Here is an 18,876-nt window from a genome sequence, read left to right on the forward strand (position 1 = left end):
GGCCCTGTGGCTCAAGTGGTACAGTGCTAGCCTTGAGCTGAGGAGCTTAGGGATAGCGCCCAGGCCCAGAATTCAAGCCACATGACCTACCGTCTCCCCCATTTCCCCCCCCCCCAAAAAAAAAGAAAAAGAAAGAAAAAGAAATGACTCGTAACTTTAGTCTGAATATTTATACATTTATTTTTCTCTGGTTAAGAAATCATTGTATTTTCATCTGGTTGTTATACTGTATATTTTCTGGTTCATAATTGTGCTAGCAACTACTTAAATCTTGTGTTGTTAATGTCAATAATCACGAAGACAGTGTATCTGGTTGACATTATTGCAAACAATTATCCTATTAGGAATTTTTGACTGGTAACTCTTTAAAAATGAACATCCCCCCAAAAAACACCAAAAAGAAAGAAAGAAAGGAAAGATAAGCCACAAAATGGGGAAAGAGGGGTTGGAAGTTTGGTCTAGTAGTAGAGTGCTTGCCTAGCATGCACAAAGACCCAGGTTTGATTCCCTGGAACCACATACATAGAAAAAAGCCAGAAGAGGTGCTGCGGCTCAAGTGGTAGAACACTAGCCTTGAGAAAGTTCAAGGACAGTGCTCCAGCCCTGAGCTCAAGCCCAAGACTGGCTAAAAAAAAAGAAGCCAGTGCTCTATCACTTTGAACCACAGCACCACTTCTGATTTTCTGGTGATTGCTTGGAGATGAGTCTCATGGACTTTCCTGCGTGGGCTGGCTTTGAACCAGATCCTCAGATGTTAGCCTGATGAGTAAGTTGGATTATAGGTATGAGTCACTAGTACCTGGCAAAATAATATGTGTATAGTGTCTGGTTCATAATTTTTTACCACCACATTTGATGAAATTAGTTTAATAATGTACAGCTAAGAATATTAATAGTAATGATGTTTGACATGTCATTTTAGGGATAGCAGTGAGGTGAAAGTGATGAGTTTTTGCCTAAGAAGCATGGGGCCCCTATTTCAACCCCAATAGTACCCCCTCAAAAAATAACACTATCAAGAACATTTGTAAAAGTAATAATTTAGTATAGAAAATTTTGACATCAGAGTTAAATATGAGGAGAAAAACCTGTAATTTTACTAGTCTCTGGTTGCTCTTGTCTGTAATCCTAGCTACTCAGGAAGATGGATCATGGTTCAAAGCCAACTCAGGCAGGAAAGTTCTTGAGGCTTATTATATCCACTTAACCACTAAATAGCCAGAATCAGAGGTATGGTTGAGTGATAGCCTTGAGAAAGCTCAAGGACAGCGTTTAAGAAAAAAAAAATCTCACAAATCATATATGGTTATATATTTTAATATATTTGGGTTCTGTTTTTGGGTCTGTTGTGAGGCTTGAACTCTGGGCCTGGGTGCTGTCCCTGAGCTCTTCATTTCAAGGCTAGTCCTCTACCACTTGAACCATACAACACTACTTCCATGTATTTTTTTTTGCCAGTCCTGGGACTTGAACTCAGGACCAAGGCACTTTCCTTAGACACTTTTTGGGTATGTGGTACTGAGGAATCAAACCCAGGGCTTTGAGCATCCTAGATGAGCACTCAACCACTAGGCTACATTCCCAGCCCCCATGTATTTGTTTGTTTTATTCATTCATTCATTCATTCATTCATTCATTCATTTTTTGCCAGGCTTAAGCTCAGGGCCTGAGCACTGTCCTTGGACTTTCTCAAGGCTAGAGCTCTACCACTTGAGCCTCAGCACCACTTCTGGCTTTGTTCTATGTATGTGGTACTGAGGAATTGACCCGGGTTTTCATGCATGCTAAGGAAAGCACTTTAAACCCTAGGCCAAACTCCCGGCCCCATTTTATTTATATCTTTGTGTATGTTTCTAGGATACATAAAGAATAAATTTCACCAAGATTGCCACATGCCATGCTCATGCCTGTAATCATTAGCTACTCAGGAGACTGAGATCTGCACATCACAGTTCAGAGCCAGGGCAGGAAAACCCATGAGACTCTTTATCTCCAATTAACCACCAGAAAGTCAGAGGTAGAACTATGGCTCAAGTGGTAGAGAAGTAACTTTGAATGAAAAATCTCAGGGATAGTGTCCAGACCCTGAGTTCAAGGCCTAGATCTAGCACTCCCCCAAAATAAAAAGAAAGTTTCACCAAGATACATTTCTAAGTGAAGCTGGGCACTGGTGGCTCACATTTGTAATCCTAGCTACTCAGGAGGCTGAGATCTGAGAATTGTAGTTCAAAGCCATCCCAGGCACTGAAGTCTGTGAGCCTCTTGTCTCCAATTAACCACCAGAAAACTGGAAGTGGCGCTGTGGCTCAAGTGGGACAGTACTAGCATTGAGCTGAGAAGATTAGGGACAGCACTCAGGCCCAAAGTTGAAGCCCCACAACTGACTAAAAAAAAATTTCTAAGTACAGACTAGAAGAATGTGTACATCTTTGAAACTTCATACATTACTAAAATGGCCTTTGAAAAATAGTTTAATTTCTATGCCTTATCTATAGATGACTGTTTTTCTTTTACTATCTCAATGTTAGATCTGTTTTTAAAAATTCACAACTTTGTATTTTGAGACAAGGTATTACTAGAGCCCACACTGACCAGGAATGTATTATCCTCTAATTCCTGAGTGCTAGAATCATAGACATGTACTATCTTATGGCTCCTCTATATATATATAGGGCTTTTTTTTCCTTTAAAAAAAATATTGTTTGTACTATGTTGTCTCTCATCTCCTTTGCTGTCCCTTGGGTATCTCATATTGTTACAGTATCTCTTTGTTATCTGATATATTGAATTTATTTGTATTTGGTTATTTGAAATTTGATAGGGAAGGGGGGAAAACCAAGACGGGTGGGGGGAGGGTAATGGGTACCAAGACATGTGAAAGGGTATCAATGTATGTGAACTAATGCACCTTCTATCTGGCAAATATCATGTAACCCTTTTACTAATTACAATAAAAAAACAGCATGACAAAACAAAAAAATATTGTTGTCTGGCTAATGTATAGAGGGGTTACAGCTACATTTGTCAGGTATTGGGTGAATTACTTCTTGCACATTGATACCACTTCTCATGTTTTTGTCCCCATTGCCCACTTCTTACCCCTTTCAATCATCTTGTCTTTATATATAATTTTAAGAAAAACTTACTACCTGTGGTGGTAGGTGAAATATGATAACAGTTTCAAATGGTGACTTTTTGGATCCCTACTTGACTTGTCTGACAGTATATGTTTTACTGAATTCATCTCTTTACTTTTTATTTTAAGGTACTGAATCCTGCTGGGCTCAGTGGCTTATACCTGTAATCCTAGCTACTCAGGAGGCTGGGATCTGAGGATTATGGTTCAAAGCCAGCCCAGGCACTAAAGTCTATGAGACTCATATCTCTGTTTAACCTCTAGAAAACCAAAACTGGCACTGTGACTCAAGGGGTAGGGTAGCAGCCTTGAGCTGAATAGCTCAGGTACATTGCCCAGGCTTAGAATTCAAGTCCCACAACCAATAAAAAAACAAAAATAATTTGAATCCTTTAAATTATTAAAATTACAAATACTTTTTTGCAGTTTTTAAAACCTGCTTATATACTTATTTGCCAGTCCTGAGGTTTGAACTCAGGGTCTGAGCACTGTCCTTGAGCTTTTTCAAGGATTGTGCTCTACCACTTGAGCCACAGCACCATTTCTGGCCTTTTCTGTGTATGTGGTGCCGGGGAATCGAACCCAATGCATTGTGCATGCTAGGCAAGCCCTCTACCCCTAGACCAAACTCCCATCTTGTCATTTGTTTTATGTGAGTTGGTTTTGGGGGTAGCAGGACAATACTAAAGTTTGAACTCAGGACTTTGTGCTTGCTAGTCTGGTAACTTGAGCCATATCTCTAGCCCTTCTTACTTTCTTTTGAAAATAGTGTCTTGCATTTTGCTGGGGTTGACCTGGATTGTAGTCCTTTTCTCTATGCCTTTTCTATCACTGGGATAACAGATGTGCTACCATTCTCATCTCTTTACTGGTTGAAATTGTTCCCATATCCCCATCCCTACTCAGAGCCCTCCTGGTCTTGAATATATTGATTCTCCCAGTCTCTCTCTCTTGAGTATCTAAGATTACAAAAATGAGCCCGTGGGACCAGCCATTTTTCACTAATAAAGCAGGTTAAAATTTAGTGCCTTAATATCAAAAGGATACAAAACTAACTTTTGTTGCCAAACTTGGTCTTTCTAGGCAGTTATACTTAAGCATGAACATTGACGACAAACTGGAAGGATTATTTCTTAAATGTGGCGGCATAGACGAAATGCAGTCTTCCAGGGCAATGGTTGTAATGGGAGGAGTGTCTGGCCAGTCTACCGTGTCTGGAGAACTGCAGGAGTCAGTACTTCAAGATCGAAGTCTGCCTCACCAGGAAATCCTTGCTGCAGAGGAAGTGTTACAAGAAAGTGAGATGAGACAGCAGGATATGATATCACATGATGAACTCATGGTCCATGAGGAGACAGTGAAAAATGATGAAGAGCAGATGGAAACACATGAACGACTTCCTCAAGGACTACAATATGCACTTAATGTCCCTGTAAGTAATCCTTTTATCAGATATTGAAGTTACAGTTAGAAATGATATTAATTTTGTGTTAATATTGCATGTCTTTAAAAGAAATTTGGTTTTATCCTTCAGTAGTTAAAGGATAGTGCTCCTGAATAGACTTACTAAAATACTGACTAATATTTGAAACATGAAATTAAGTTTTTATGTTATATTATTTTAGAAGTTTATATTTTCCAAGATAACATTTTTTCTGTCAGAATTGTGTGCATTCATAGTTTAAATGTTTATTTTATTTATTTATTTTTTTTGGTGGGGGGGAGTCATGGGCTTAAACTCTGGGCCTGGGTGTTATCCCTGAGCTCTTCAGCTCAGGGTAGGTACTGCCCTACCCCTTGAGCCATGTCCCCACTTCCCATTTTCTAGTGGTTAATAGGAGATAAGATCTCAGGTTCTTTAGTGCCTGGACTGGCTTTGAACCTTGATCCTCAGATCTCAGCCTCCTGAGTAGCTAGGATTATAGGAGAGAGCCACCACATCTGGCTTAAGTGCTTATTTGAAAGATACTTCATAATTTCTGGATTCTTCTGAAAGTGCAGAGAATTTGAAAGTCCTAAGCATAAATTAGGAAACATCTAGGAGTTTTCCTGGTAGTTTTTCCTCACTACCCCCCACCCTTCTTTTTCTTAAAATTTTGGGTGGCCAGGTAGGGGATGAGGGAAGTCTTGGTTGAACTCAGAACCTCATACATGCTAAGAACACAGTCTACAATGTATGTGCTAAGGATACACTACAATTCAACTGCCTTCCTTTCTTTAATTTTTCTTGGTACACTCCTGTCTTCTCTGACTTCTCTACTTGCTTGAGGTCTGTTTTCTTTAAAATATGTATCATAGGGGCTGGGAGTTTGGCCTAGTGGTAGAGTGCTTGCCTAGCATGCATGAAGACCCGGGTTTGATTCCTCGGTACAACATACATAGCAAAAAGCCAGAAGTGGTGCCTTGTCACACGTGATAGAGCCCTATCCTTGAGAAAATCCAGGGACAGTGTTCAGGCCCTGAGCTCATGCCCAGGACTGGCAAAAAAAAAAAAAAAAAAAAAAAAAAAGAAAAAGATCATACCAGGTGTTGGTAGTTCACTTCTGTAACCCTAGCTACTCAGGGGGCTGAAACCCTGAGGACTGCATTTTGAAGCCAGTCCTTGTAACAAAGTCTATGAGACTTTTATTTCCATCTAAAACACCACCACCAAAAAAAAAGTCAAGTGGCGCTGTGGCTCAAGTAGTAGAGAGCTAGATTTGAGCAAAAAAAAATTTTGTGAACAGTGCTTAGGCCCTGAGTTCAAACCCCAGGACCAACACACACATACATCTTATATATAATGCATATCACTATTTACCTAACTACCCTATACAAAGGTTTTTATCTTTCTTTTTTTAAATTTTTTATTGTAATTAATAGAAGGGTTACATTATATTCACCAGACAGAAGGTGCATTACTTCATAAACATTGATACCCTTTCTCTTGTTTGGTTTTTGTCTTTTTTATATCCATCCTGCCTGCCTGCCTGCCTGCCTGCCTACTGTCAGTTCATCCGTCCGTCCATCCATCCATCCATCCATCCATCCATCCATCCATTCATCCATTCTGCCTGTTACCCATCCATCTATCTCTGTCATCTGTCTATCTATCTGTCCATCCATGTATTCATCTATCAATTTGGTCTCACTGTATAGCCCAAGCAGGCTTCCTCTGAGTGCCAGGATTACAGGTGTGCACCACCCTTCTCAACCTTATTCCCTTATTTTTATACCATGTTCAGTAAAATCACAACTATAATGTAGTAAACCTGCTTCCTTTCAGTTTATTTAATAAGACAGACATTTTGCTTTTCAGCTTAGTATATTCCCTAAAACCATTCCCCATCACTTTTTTTTTTTTTTTTTGGTACTGGGGTTTGAACTCAAAGTCTTATACTTGGGAAGTGTGCAGTCTACTGTTTGAGACACATTTCCAGTTCTTTCAGTATTAGGGGTTTTTCTTTGTTTTTAGTCTCCTGTTTATACTGGTCTGGATCACTGTACTCCATTTTAACCATTCTTAAATTTATAGTCCTGCTGGGCACTGATGGCTCATGCCTGTAATCCTAGCTACTCAGGAGGTTGAGATCTGAGGATTAAGGTTCAAAGCCAAACTGGGCATTAAAATCCATAAGGCTCTTATCTCCAATTAATCACTAGAAAACTGGAGTTGGTGCTGTGGCTCAAGGGGTAGAGCTGTCCTTGAGCTCAGGGACAGTGTTCAGGCCCAGAGTTGAAGCCCCACAACCAACAACAACTATGGACTGTTAACTCTATTTGCAGTGCTCTTCAAAAGATCTGTAGAACTTCTCAGTCTTAGAATTGGGACTCTCTATCAGTGAACAACTTCTCCCCTTTCTACACACAGGTTTACTAATTTTATTAAAACAGTTTTTGGTTTCACTGATTTTTCTGTTGATTTCTTGCTTTCAGATAATCCATTTCTCCTCTAATTTTTATTGTTTCTTTTTTTATATTTAGATTTAATTTGTTCTTTTCTCTGACAAGTGTAATAATCTTAGAGGTTATGAAATTTTAGATCTTTGTTTTAAAATATATGCATTCAATACCTCTAAGCACTGATTCAGTTGTATTACACAGGATATTGATATGTTGACTTTTTATTTTCATTTAGTTCAGTATATCTTAATTTTAAGTCTTGAGATTTCTTCTTTGGACTTTGTGTTATTAGAAGTACATTATTGTCAGTCTTATGGTGAATCTTCCATGTGATCTTAAGAACATTCATCCTGTTTTTTGGATGAAATAGTCTATAGATTGCAGTAGCTGGAGCCTTATTTTTTAGATGGTCTATCTAAAATATGTGAAATATGTAACTTTTTTCCTTATTAAAATTTCTTTAACCGGGCGTGTTGGCTCACACCTCTAATCCTAGCTACTCAGGAGGCTGAGATCTGAGGGTCTAAGTTCAAAGCACTAAAGACCTTGAGACTCTTATCTCTAATCACTAGAAAAGGAGAAGTAAGGCTCAGGGACAGTGCCCAGACCCAGAGTACAAGCTCCATAACCCACCAAAAAATTTAAAAAAAATAATAATCTTTAGTAATTCTTCATTATCAAAGACTTTTGTTTGTTTGTTTGTTTGTTTGTTTATGCATGCCAGTCATGGGCTTGAGCTTAGGGCCTGAGCACTATCCTTGGACTTTCTCAAGGCTATAGCTCTACCACTTAAGCCTTAGCACCACTTCCAGCTTTTTTCTACGTATGTGGCACCGAGGAATTGAACGTGGGTCTTCATGCATGTTAGACAAGCACTATACCACTAGGCCAAGCTCCCGGCCCCATTTTTTTTTTTGACCAGTTGTAGGGTTTGAACTCAGGGCCTGAGCACTGTCCTTGAGTTTTTCTCAAGGATGGAGTTCTATCACTCGAGCCACAGCATCATTTCCTGCTTTTTTCTATGTATGTGGTACCAAGGAATTAAACTTCATGCATGCTAGGTGAACACTTGACCACTAGGCCATGCTCCTGTCTCTCCAAGTCTGTTTTATAATCAGACCTCTCTTAGTTATCTCCTTCTGGAGTAGTTTAACCCTATACCCTGTATCATACTTTAGGCATTTCAGGTTAGTTGCCCAACTCCACTGTTTTTCTATTGTTTTTCATTTTTGGTTGGTACTGGAGCTTGAACTTAGGACCTCACAGAGCTACTTTGGCTTTTTCTCTCAAGGCTGGTTCTTCTACCACTTTAGCCACACCTTCAGCTCTGGCCTTTTGCTGGTTTCTTGGAAGTAAAATTCCCTTGAACCCTCAGATTGTGGTAGGTAGGATTACAGGAACGATTTACCAGAGCCTGGCTTGTATTTTTCTGCATATTGCCTATGCTTATATTTTTTTTTGTTGGCAATCGCCTGTTGCTCACTTTGCAACTTTATTTTTTGTGTGATTTCCACTATAGTTAATCAATCTTTCTTTTCTTTCCTCCCTACCCTCTTTTTCTTTCCTTTCGCGTCCTGGGGCTTGAACTCAGGACTTGGGCTCACTCCCTGCTGTCCCTGAGCCTTTCTATGCTCAAGGCCAGTGCTCTAGCACTGGAGCCACAGCAAAACTTCTGGCCTTTTCTGGCCTTTTCTGTTTATATGGTACTGACAAATCCAACCCAGAGCTTCATGCATGCTAGGCAAGCATCTACCACTAAGCCACATTTCAGCCCTAACTTACTTCTTTGCTTCAAAGATTGTTGTCATTGTGCTTTAAGGTATATACTTTTCCTCACCCCTACCCCCCCCCAAAATAATGTTGGCTACAAGTTCTTGTAGGAGGGGATGGAGAGTGTGCTTGCATGTTGGTCCTGAGGCTTAAATTATGTGCCTCAGACTTTAGCTGGGTTTTTTCATTGGTGCTTTACCACTTGAGCTACTTACTCATCATCTGATTCTGGCTTTTTGCTGACCAATTGGATATTTGTCTGCTCAAACTGGCTTCAAAACTCAGTCCTCAAATTTCGGCTTCATGTTTGCTAAGATTATAGGAATGAGCCAAAGTGGGCATACTGTAGACCCTTAGTTGTAGAGCCTTTTCTGCCTTGATTAGTTTCAGGTGGGGGTCTTACTTTACTCCCTAGGCTGCAATCCTATTTGTGCTTCCCATCACAGGCCAACCATTAGTTGAGATGGAATTGCAAAAACTTGGAACTGGGTTAATCCTGACCCATTATCTCGTAGTCTTTGCTCCCCCAAGTAGCTAGAATTACTACTGCATCTAGCCTTAGTTGACATTTCTTAGGTTGAAATTATTTTCTTCTTCATTTGCTTAGAATATTTTTTTTAAGTGCAAAAGGATTTACTTATTTATTTTTGTGGTTCATGGAGCTTGAAGTTGGCCTGGGCACTGTCCCTGAGGTCTTCAGCTCAAGGCTACCGCCCTACCCTGAACCAAGCCCCATTTCCTTTTCTAGAGGTTAATTGGAGAGAAGAGTCTCCAGGTTCTTTTGTGCCGGGGCTGGCTTTGAACCTTTATCCTCAGATCTCAGCCTCCTGAGTAGCTAGGATTACAGGCGTGCTAAGCCACTGTGCCTGTGCTGGGCAAAGGGATTATTAAGTGCCTCTTCTGCATCAGTTGAGATGATTACAAGATTATTTTTTTATTCTCTCAGTATGGTGAATTGTACTGATTGATTTTCACAAATGTTAAACCTTGGTCATGTGATAAACCACACTTCATCATGATATCATTTTTATGTTGCTGTATATAGATTATCTGATAGATATTAATCAGTATCTTTTTTTTTCATTACCTTTGACTGTATGTTGGTATATCTGTCTCATTGAAAGAGTGTTGGTATAATTATTTCTATCCTGCAGATTTGACAGGATTCCCCACTAAGGCGATGGTGATCTTTTTGGAGAAAAGTTTTTTTTTCTTCTTCTTTTGCCTGTCCTGGGACTTGAATTCAAGGCCTGAGCACTTGTCCTTGGGCTTTCCTCAAGGGTTGTGCTCTACCTCTTGAGTCACAGTGCCACTTCCAGCTTTTTCTTTGTATGTGGTACCAAGGAATTGAACCCAGGGCTTTGTGCATGCTAGGCAAGCATTCTGCCACTAGGCCATGCTCCCGACCTCCTGTAGAAAAATTTTAAATTACAAATTTAATTTTGAAAAAACTTACTTACATAAGGTTATTTATATTATTTCTTTTCTTTTTCTTGTGTGCATGTGTGCACGTGCACTGTTTCTGTGCACGCATAGCCTGGGTGCTGTCCCTTAGCTTTTTCACTCAAGGCTGACACTCTTCCATTTGAGCCACAGCTGTACTTCTGGTTTTTTGCTGCTTTCTTAGAAGTAAAGAGTCTCGGGATAGGAGTGTGTCCTAGTGGTAGAGTGCTTGCCTAGCATGCATGAAGACCCCAGTTCGATTCCTTGGTGCCATATACATAGAAAAAGCCAGAAGTAGTGCTGTAGCTCAGGTGGTAGAGCTATGGCCTTGAGAAAGCCCTAAAACAGTGCTCAGGCCCTGAGTTCAAGCCCTGGGACTGGCAAAAAAAAAAAAGCCAGATGCAGTGACTTACTAGCTACTCAGGAGGCTGAGATCTGAGGATCACAGTTCAAAGCCAGCCCGGGCACTGAAAATGAAAACCAGAAGTGGCACTGTGGCTCAAGGGTCGGGCTGTATGTAGCCTTGAGCTGAAGAGCTCAGGGACAGCATCCAGTCCCAGAGTTCAATCTCCACGACTGACAAAACAATAGAATAGTCTCCCAGACTTTCCTGTCAGGGCAGGCTTTGAATGGTGATATTCAGAGTAGCTAGGATTATAGGTGTGAGCCATCAGAGCCGAGGCTTAAAATTCTTAACTTTGAGTAAGTGTTGATAAATTGTATCTTTCAAGAAATGTGTCTATTTTTTCTTGACTATTTACTTGACAAATTCTTGCCAGTTTCTTGAATTGTCTAGGGATCTCTGGTGATCTTTCTTTTTCTCCTTTTCTCTCTCCTTCCCCCTTCCTTCCTATATTATCTGGAGTTGTAGGCCAGGCTATGAATAGTCAAACTGTCTCCACTCCTCTCCTCTAACCTTCCTCTTCCCCCAGAACTTAGCTTTACAGTTGCAGAATTTTTTTTTCTTCAGTTTACATTTGTTTTTAAAGTGATACTGGAGTTGGAATTCAGATCCTCATGCTTGTTAGGCAGGTCCTCTTTAACACTGAGCTGCTGCACTGAGCCATACCTCTATTCCTTGTGGTGGTGATATTGCTCTTATTGTTGATATTGGAATTTGTCTTTTTCTTTCGGTAGACCTGTTGGTTTTTCTGGTCTGTTTTCATAAGGTAGAGATTTATCAATTTTCCTAGTTTCTTTCATAAATCAAAATTTTCACTTTTGATAGGATTAAACTCATTTATTGTTGCCTTATTTATCTTTCATTTGTTTTCATTTTCTTACTTTTTAAAGTACAAGATGGGATAACTAATTCTTGAATTTTCTTCCTTTCTTCTGTGTGTGTGTGTGTGTGTGTGTGTGTGGCAGTACTGAGGACTAAATATAGGGCGTTGTACATGCTAGATGAGTGTTTTTCTATTTGAGTCAAGCCCCTAGCCCTTTTGTTTACATATTGGTTTAGAAATAAGTCTCACTAATTTTGCCTTCTAAGTAACTGGAATACTGCATAGCCCACTATGCTTGGCTCACTTTCTTCATTTTTTGTTACAGACACTTGAAATCTTAAATTCTAAGTTGCTTTTGATGTTAATTTCATTAGCATAATTCAAAATACTTGTAAATTTCCTCGATTTTTTTTTCTTTGACCCATGAGACAATATTTTGTCACTCATAACTTGTTATTTTGGTCAGAGAATACATATAATGAATTCAGTCCTTTAAAAAAGCCTTTCATTTCAGTGCTTTGTAGTTGAGCTAATTGGTTAATATTCTGTGTTTGCTTGAAAAAAAATATATCTGGATTTTTTGTTCTATAGTTTATTTTGTAATTGCCAATTAGGTCAAATTGTATAACTATATTGCTTGATTCTTTCATAGTTTTTACTTATCTACTTATTCTCTTCCATTATGTACTGTTGAAGTCTCTTAATAGCTGATTTGTAAGATCACCCTATGTTGCATTTAATTGTAATTAGTTAGGGTTATTCCTCATGTCTTGAGAATGTTCATTGGGCTTACCTGATTTTATTTTTTTCCCTACAAAGTTAAGCATTTTTGGCAGGATTTTTGTTTGGTTTTGGTGGAGGTAGTGGTGATGGTGGTGGTTATGGGCTTGAGCTCTGGGCCTTATCACTGTCTCTGAGCTCTTCAGCTCAAGGCTATGGTTCTACCATTTGAGCCACAGCACCACTTCCTTTTGGCGAGTCCTGGGGCTTGAACTCAGTGCCTGAACACTTTCCATGGGCTTTCTAGAGGCTAGAGTTCTACCACTTGAGCCACAGCACCATTTTCGACTTTTTCTATGTATTTGGTACTGAGGAATCAAACTGGGGTCTTCATGCATGCTAGGCAAGCATTCTACCACTAGGCCAAGCTCTTGGCCTTTGGCAGGATTTTTATGGAAGTGTTGCCAGTTTGGTTGATTGGTTCAGATAGTAGCTGTTAGGCTTTGCTGCTGTATATTATTACTCTTACTGTTGCCCCCCTTCTTTCTCCTTGTCCTTCTCCTCTTTCTCCTCCCTTTTTCCTCTTCCTCCCTCCTCTCTCCTTTCCCCTATCCTCTCTTTCTTGTTCCAAGAGTTGAACCCAGAACCTCGTGCACTGGATGCTAGGCAAATTCTTTACATTGAGCTATAGTTCCAGCCTTCCCTATTACATTAACTTTTTTTTTTTTTTTTAGATCTTTTTTTTTGCCAGTCCTGGGCTTGAGCTCAGGGCCTGAGCACTGTCCTTGGACTTTCTCAAGGCTAGAGCTCTACCACTTGAGCCTCAGCACCACTTCCGGATTTTTTGTATGTATGTGGTACCAAGGAATCGAACCCGGGTCTTCGTGCATGCTAGGCAAGCACTTTAACCACTAGGCCAAACTCCCGGCCCTACATTAACATTTTTTTACTCATTTATTTATGTGGATCAATATAGACTTAGGATTTTTACTTTAGGTTAAAAATGCATATTGCTAATGTTATCTTAGTGCTCTATTAAGATTTGTCCAGTAGAGGATATAACAATACCTTGGTCTCAGTCCTGAAGTCAGCCATTTCTCTAAAGAGTTCTAGTTCACATTAGTAGAGAATTATATTTAGAGACTAAGATTTTGATGCTTACTATGCTGTTCAGATTTTGTTTTTCTTTTTTCCTACCTAGAAATAAACTTCCTTGACTCATATGTATCTTTACCTCGTCCCTTGTTCTCTCAATACCCTTATGTAGGTACCCTCCAACATTAACATTTTTAGTTATTAAAATTAATAATTTTTAGTATTAAAATTTCACCAAAGGTTTTACTGTGACACTTCAGATGTGCATATACTGTATTTTGCTGAGAATAACTTACTCATTTAATTAATTAATTATTTATTTATTTAGTGGGTTATTGGAGCTTGAAGTAGGCCTGCACGCTGTCGCTCAGCAATTCAGCTCAAGGCTACTGCCCTACCCCTGGGCCTGGGCATTGTCCCTTAGCTCTTCAGCCCAAGGCTACCACCCTTGAGCCAAGCCTCATCTCCATTTTCTAGAGATAAGAACCTCTGGTCCTTTTGTGCCCTGACTGGCTTTGAACCTTGACCCTCAGATCTCAGCCTCCTGAGTAGCTAGGGTTACAGGTGTGAGCCACCACGCCCAGCCAACCCTTTTATTTTCTATTTCCCCATCCCCTAAACCTCTGCTGATCAACAGCTTTTATTGAGACTATGTCTTTACGTACATTTTTGTAGTACATTACAAAATTCACCCTTTTTCCCTTCTTTCCTTTTCTTCCATCTCCTATCTAGTCATATAGTTACTCATGTATGTATACACATATTCGGTCTGGCTTCTTTATCCTTTATTTACTTATTAAATACTTTGTCATCATCCATAGACATGAGTCTAGGATTCTGTTTCCTCATCAGTACTTGCTGTCCCATTCCAGCATGGATGCCTTTCCCTCCTTACATGTTCTTTGACATCTTGAACTGGGCCTTCAGACCACATCTCCCACCTTTTATAGAATTCTGCTTTGCGGGCCGGGAGTTTGGCCTAGTGGTAAAGTGCTTGCCTAGCATGCATGAAGACCTGGGTTCCATTCCTTGGCACCACATACATAGAAAAAAGCTGGAAGTGGTACTGTGGCTCAAGAGTAGTTCTCTAACTCTACCTGAACACTATCCAAGGACAGTGCTCGTGCCCTGAGTTCAAGCCCCCAACTGGCAAAAAAAAAAAAAAAAAAAAAAAAAAAGATAGATCATGCTGGTCCACATCTACTTAATTACTTTCTTCACCTCACTCTTTTCTCATACCTAGCTTCTAGGCTGTTTGTCCTTCCACTATAACACAAACCCTTCATATTATGTCTGGACTCCAATATCTTCTGCTTAACTTAACTTTCATATGGAAAACCTTCTTATTGTGCTTGGGCTTTGACATTTTAAAAGAAGTTTTATTTTGTTTGTTGACTGTGCTCCTCTTGAGGCCCTCATTCACTTCTAGGTAAACAATCTACTACTGGGCTACAGCCTCAGCTCTTTTCTGACATCTTCTATGGGCAGCCTTCCCATGCACAAGTTTCTTCATCCTGACTCTGATTGGACACATTGTTTTGCTCTGTCTTAAGGCTATAGGGCTAAGTGGTTCATAGACAAAAAGAGGATAGGGAGCAAGAAGTGACAAAGACAAAATATGTCCCTTTATAATCACATCTTCCTTCCCCCATGCCTAACTTGTACCCGTCTCAAATCTGTTTTCACATCACTGTTGTTCAATGTGGAGATGTCTTATTAATGACATCGTATAACATGAATTTCTGAGATTGACTCTTTTATTCAATGTAGTGCTCTTAAGAACCATCCAAGTTTTGTATATCAATAACTTGTTCCTTTTTATTTTTTACTGATGTTGTTGTATTTATTTGGAGTAGTTGGTTGATTCTCCATCATCTAAGCTACCTTCCCATGGTAATTTGGTTATGTTTGGAAAAAAAGATTGGTGAACAAGGAGTTTAAAAGAGTTTTTTTCAAGTGTCTCATACATAAACACATTTTATGAAATTAAAGTATATTAGCTCTAACTGTGAGGTTTTGGCTTCTTCTGGGGCTTGAACTCAGGACCCGAGCACTGTCCTTGCTCTCTCTCTCAAGACTAGCACTCTTCCACTTGAGCCACAATACCATTTCTGGCTTTTTCTGTGTATGTGGTACCAAGGAATTGAACCCAGAGCTTTGTGCATGCTAGGCAATCGCTCTACACTAGGGCCACACTCCTGCCCCCTCCCCCTAGATTTTTTTAATTTAAAAATTTTAATTGGCTTTTCTTGGATATGGGATGGGGGGAGGTTTCATTGTTACATTGCCATACTTTTACACTATATCTCAATCATTTTTCAGTCTTATTATTTACTGCCTTTTTATTTTAGTGTATTCTATGATATAACTGTACCACAGAATAATAATTCTCTTACTGAGGGACATTAAGGTTATTTTAAGACATTGGTTATTACAGTAAAGATTCTGTGAACATTGGTGTGTAGATTTTATGTGGGCAAAGGTGATCATAGTCCCAAGATCCATGTGACATACATGTAACCACTTACAACATATTTTATGCTATTTTCATATGTATTGTTACATATAGAATTATGGTAGGCTTTTAAAAATCTACTGTTCTTAACTTAATTATTCTTCTATAGTTTCTTCAGCGTCTGCTTAAAACTTTATCTTTTTTTTTTTTTTTTTTTTTTGCCAGTCCTGGGCTTGAGCTCAGGGCCTGAGCACTGTCTTTGGACTTTCTCAAGGCTAGAGCTCAACCACTTGAGCCTCAGCACCACCTCTGGCTTTTTTCTATGTACGTGGTACCGAGGAATCGAACCCAGGTCTTTGTGCATGCTAGGCAAGCACTCTACCACTAGGCCAAACTCCTAACAAACAATAAATAATACATGATGAATCTATGAAAAGCTGGATCATGCCACGTAGCAGATGGGTAGAACTAAGGGATTTGTATAACATTGCTTCAAAATGGAACATAGTAGACATGAGAAGTTTTATCCTTTACTTTTTGCTCATGTATCACTGATAATAAGGCAGAGTGAGACAGTAGGCTAGTGGCTCAAGCCTGTGACCTTACTTACTCAGGATGCTGAGTTTGGAGAATCAAGGCCTGAAGCCACCCTGGACAGGGTAAATCCAAAGATTCTGTCTCTTGTTAGCCATCACAAAGCCAGAAGTGGAAGTTTGGCTCAAGTGGTAGATACCACTGTGAGTAAAGAAAAGTTGAACAAGATTATAAAACCTGGGGCTTAATCCCAGTATCTATATTTTTTTTTTTTAAAGAAAGGAGAGTGGTAAGAGGTAGTCTTGGAGACAAAGTTATGCACATATTTTTTAATTGAAAAATTAAAACCAAGCACTGGTGGCTTATGCCTATAATTGTAGCTATTCGGGGAGTTATCTGAAGATTGCAGTTTGACCAGCCTACTCTGGAAAGTCTATGACGTGTTCCTGTGGTTAAGTAGTAGAGTGCCTTGAGCAAAAGAAACGCAGGAACAATGCCCAGGCCCAGAGTTCAAGTCTGTCTCCCCTCCCCCCAAAAAAGTCAAAGAAGAATGTGAAACCTCGAGTTCAGTCTCTGGTGTACGAGTTCAGTCTCTGGTGCGTACACACACACACACACACACACACACACACGCGCGCACGCGTGCGCACATGCGCACGCAGAATTATAAGAGCCAAGTTTTGGAGACATATGTACATAAAACCAGGTGTGGGGACCAGGAACATGGCCTAGTGGTAGAGTGCTTGCCTAGCATTCATGAAGCCCTGGATGGGATTCCTGAGTACCACATACACAGAAAAAGCCACAAGTAGTGCTGTGGCTCAAGTGGTAGAGCAGCCTTGAGAAAGCTCAAGGACAGTGCCCAACCCATACATTCTCAAGTCCCACGACTGGTAAAACAAACAAAAAAACCAGGTTGATGCCTTATGCTTGCTGCTCAGGAGGCTGTTTACTTCCATCCTTTTTAGGTTATTCTAAAGCCTTTTAAAAATTGATTTTGATAGCTGAACACTGTTGGCTCAAGCTTGCAATCACCCTAGCTACTAAGTAAAGCAAGATTTCAGAATTGGAGTTTGAAGCCAGCACTGGCAGCAAAGTCCTTGAGTCTCATCTCATTAACTAACATAAAGCTGGAAGTGAAGTTGTGGTTCAAGTGGTAGAGTACCATCCTTGAACAAAAGAAAAGCTAAGGGCCAGTGTATAAACCCTGATTTTGGCCTCCAGTACTAGTGTATACACACACACACTCACTCACACTGTGGATTTTGAACCACATCAATGGTTTTCTTTCTTCAGAAGTTGCTTATTCTTGCTTATTCATTATGCTTATTCATAACTCTTATGGTAACTTTTTTATTGTTGATTCGGAACAAGAATTTGAGTTATCAATCAGTTAATAATTTTAGGTTCTGTCCCCTAGGAAAAATCTTTCTTAGTGTTTGGTGACAATTTAAAGTTCTTTATTATGGTAGTTGTTAGTGTTCAGAATGTATCTTGACCCTTTACTCTAAATCAATATGAAGTAAGTCTTAGACCATAGACCCAAGCTTCTACGATTCCACATATCCATTCTGGCAGTTGCCCCTATATGACAAATAAGGATAATATAAAAGGTAGAGAAAAGAAATTTGATTATTGGTACTGATAGCCACGGGAAGACTAATTATTTTCAGCTGTCTTCAGGGTAGAAACAATCTAGAGATTTAAAAAGGCAAAAAAATGGAAGTAGTCTGAGAGATGGGCATGATTATTAAATAATCTTGGTCTTACAGTTGATTGTCTCAGAACTGGTCAAGTTGGGTCTGGTTGTACACATCAATTGTACACTCAATTTAGGTTTAGAAATGTTGTTAGCTCATCACTTACGGAGAATGTTCTGCTTTCCATGAGATATTTATTCCTGTTTCAGGAAGAAGCCTTAGCGTGGTAGATATTTGTTCTCACTTGAGAGAATTATTTGTCCTGTTAGACTTTGCTGTTTCTTAGAAGTAATTTCAATCCATTGTATAAAGATGATTCTTTCTTTTTGCCAGTCTTGTGCCTTGAACTCTGGGCCTGAGCACTGTCCTTGGGCTTTCTCAAGGTGAGAGCTCTACCACTTGAGTCATAGCACTACCAGCTTTTTTCTATGTGTGTGGGACTGAGGAATCGAATCCGGGTCTTAGTGCATGCTAGGCAAGCACTCTACCACTAGGCCAAACTCCCGGCCCTTAAAATGTTTATGTTTTCTAACATGTTAGCTATTTGAAATTAAGAAACATAAAATTTTCAGTTTCTTAATCTCACTGAACACATTTTTTTCATAGCTCCTTTTTTCTCATGGCGTCAGTGCTGGACAATAAAGATGCAGATAACACTGTGTTAGAAAGCTTCTCAGTTATTGTTGGTCCTGGGGTTTGAACTTGGTCTAGGTGCCCTACCCGTCCCCCAACTTCTTTTGCTTAATTTCCTTTTTACCTATATATCTAGTCTGAAGATAATTTGTGCTGTATTTTTATGGTGTTTAGACCACAGTCTGCTATATGAGATCATTCATTGTAACTTTCAACTTATCATGGAAACATTTAAACTTGTTTCTAGATTTTGAAGCATTTTGGTACCAGGGATATGGCTCA

At 39.6% G+C, this 18,876-nt stretch overlaps 1 protein-coding gene across 6 annotated transcripts in view; it reads left to right on the top strand.

Moving 5' to 3' along the window:
* Znf148 (zinc finger protein 148) overlaps positions 1 to 18,876 on the top strand; it is a 99,408-nt gene that overhangs the window by 39,364 nt on the left and 41,168 nt on the right. For 5 of the 6 annotated variants that reach the window (XM_090344889.1, XM_090344908.1, XM_090344928.1 and 2 more), the window contains one exon: positions 4,220 to 4,568. The exons of the other annotated variant lie outside the window; for it this stretch is intronic. In XM_090344889.1, coding sequence (XP_090201015.1) covers positions 4,236 to 4,568 — 333 coding nt within the window. In that variant the 5' untranslated portion in view covers positions 4,220 to 4,235. The remainder of the gene's footprint in view (positions 1 to 4,219; positions 4,569 to 18,876) is intronic. 6 annotated transcript variants of the gene reach the window in all.

This window comes from Megascapheus bottae, chromosome 1, assembly GCF_031878675.1.
Source record: "Megascapheus bottae isolate mThoBot1 chromosome 1, mThoBot2.hap1, whole genome shotgun sequence".
Lineage (NCBI taxonomy): Eukaryota > Metazoa > Chordata > Mammalia > Rodentia > Geomyidae > Megascapheus > Megascapheus bottae.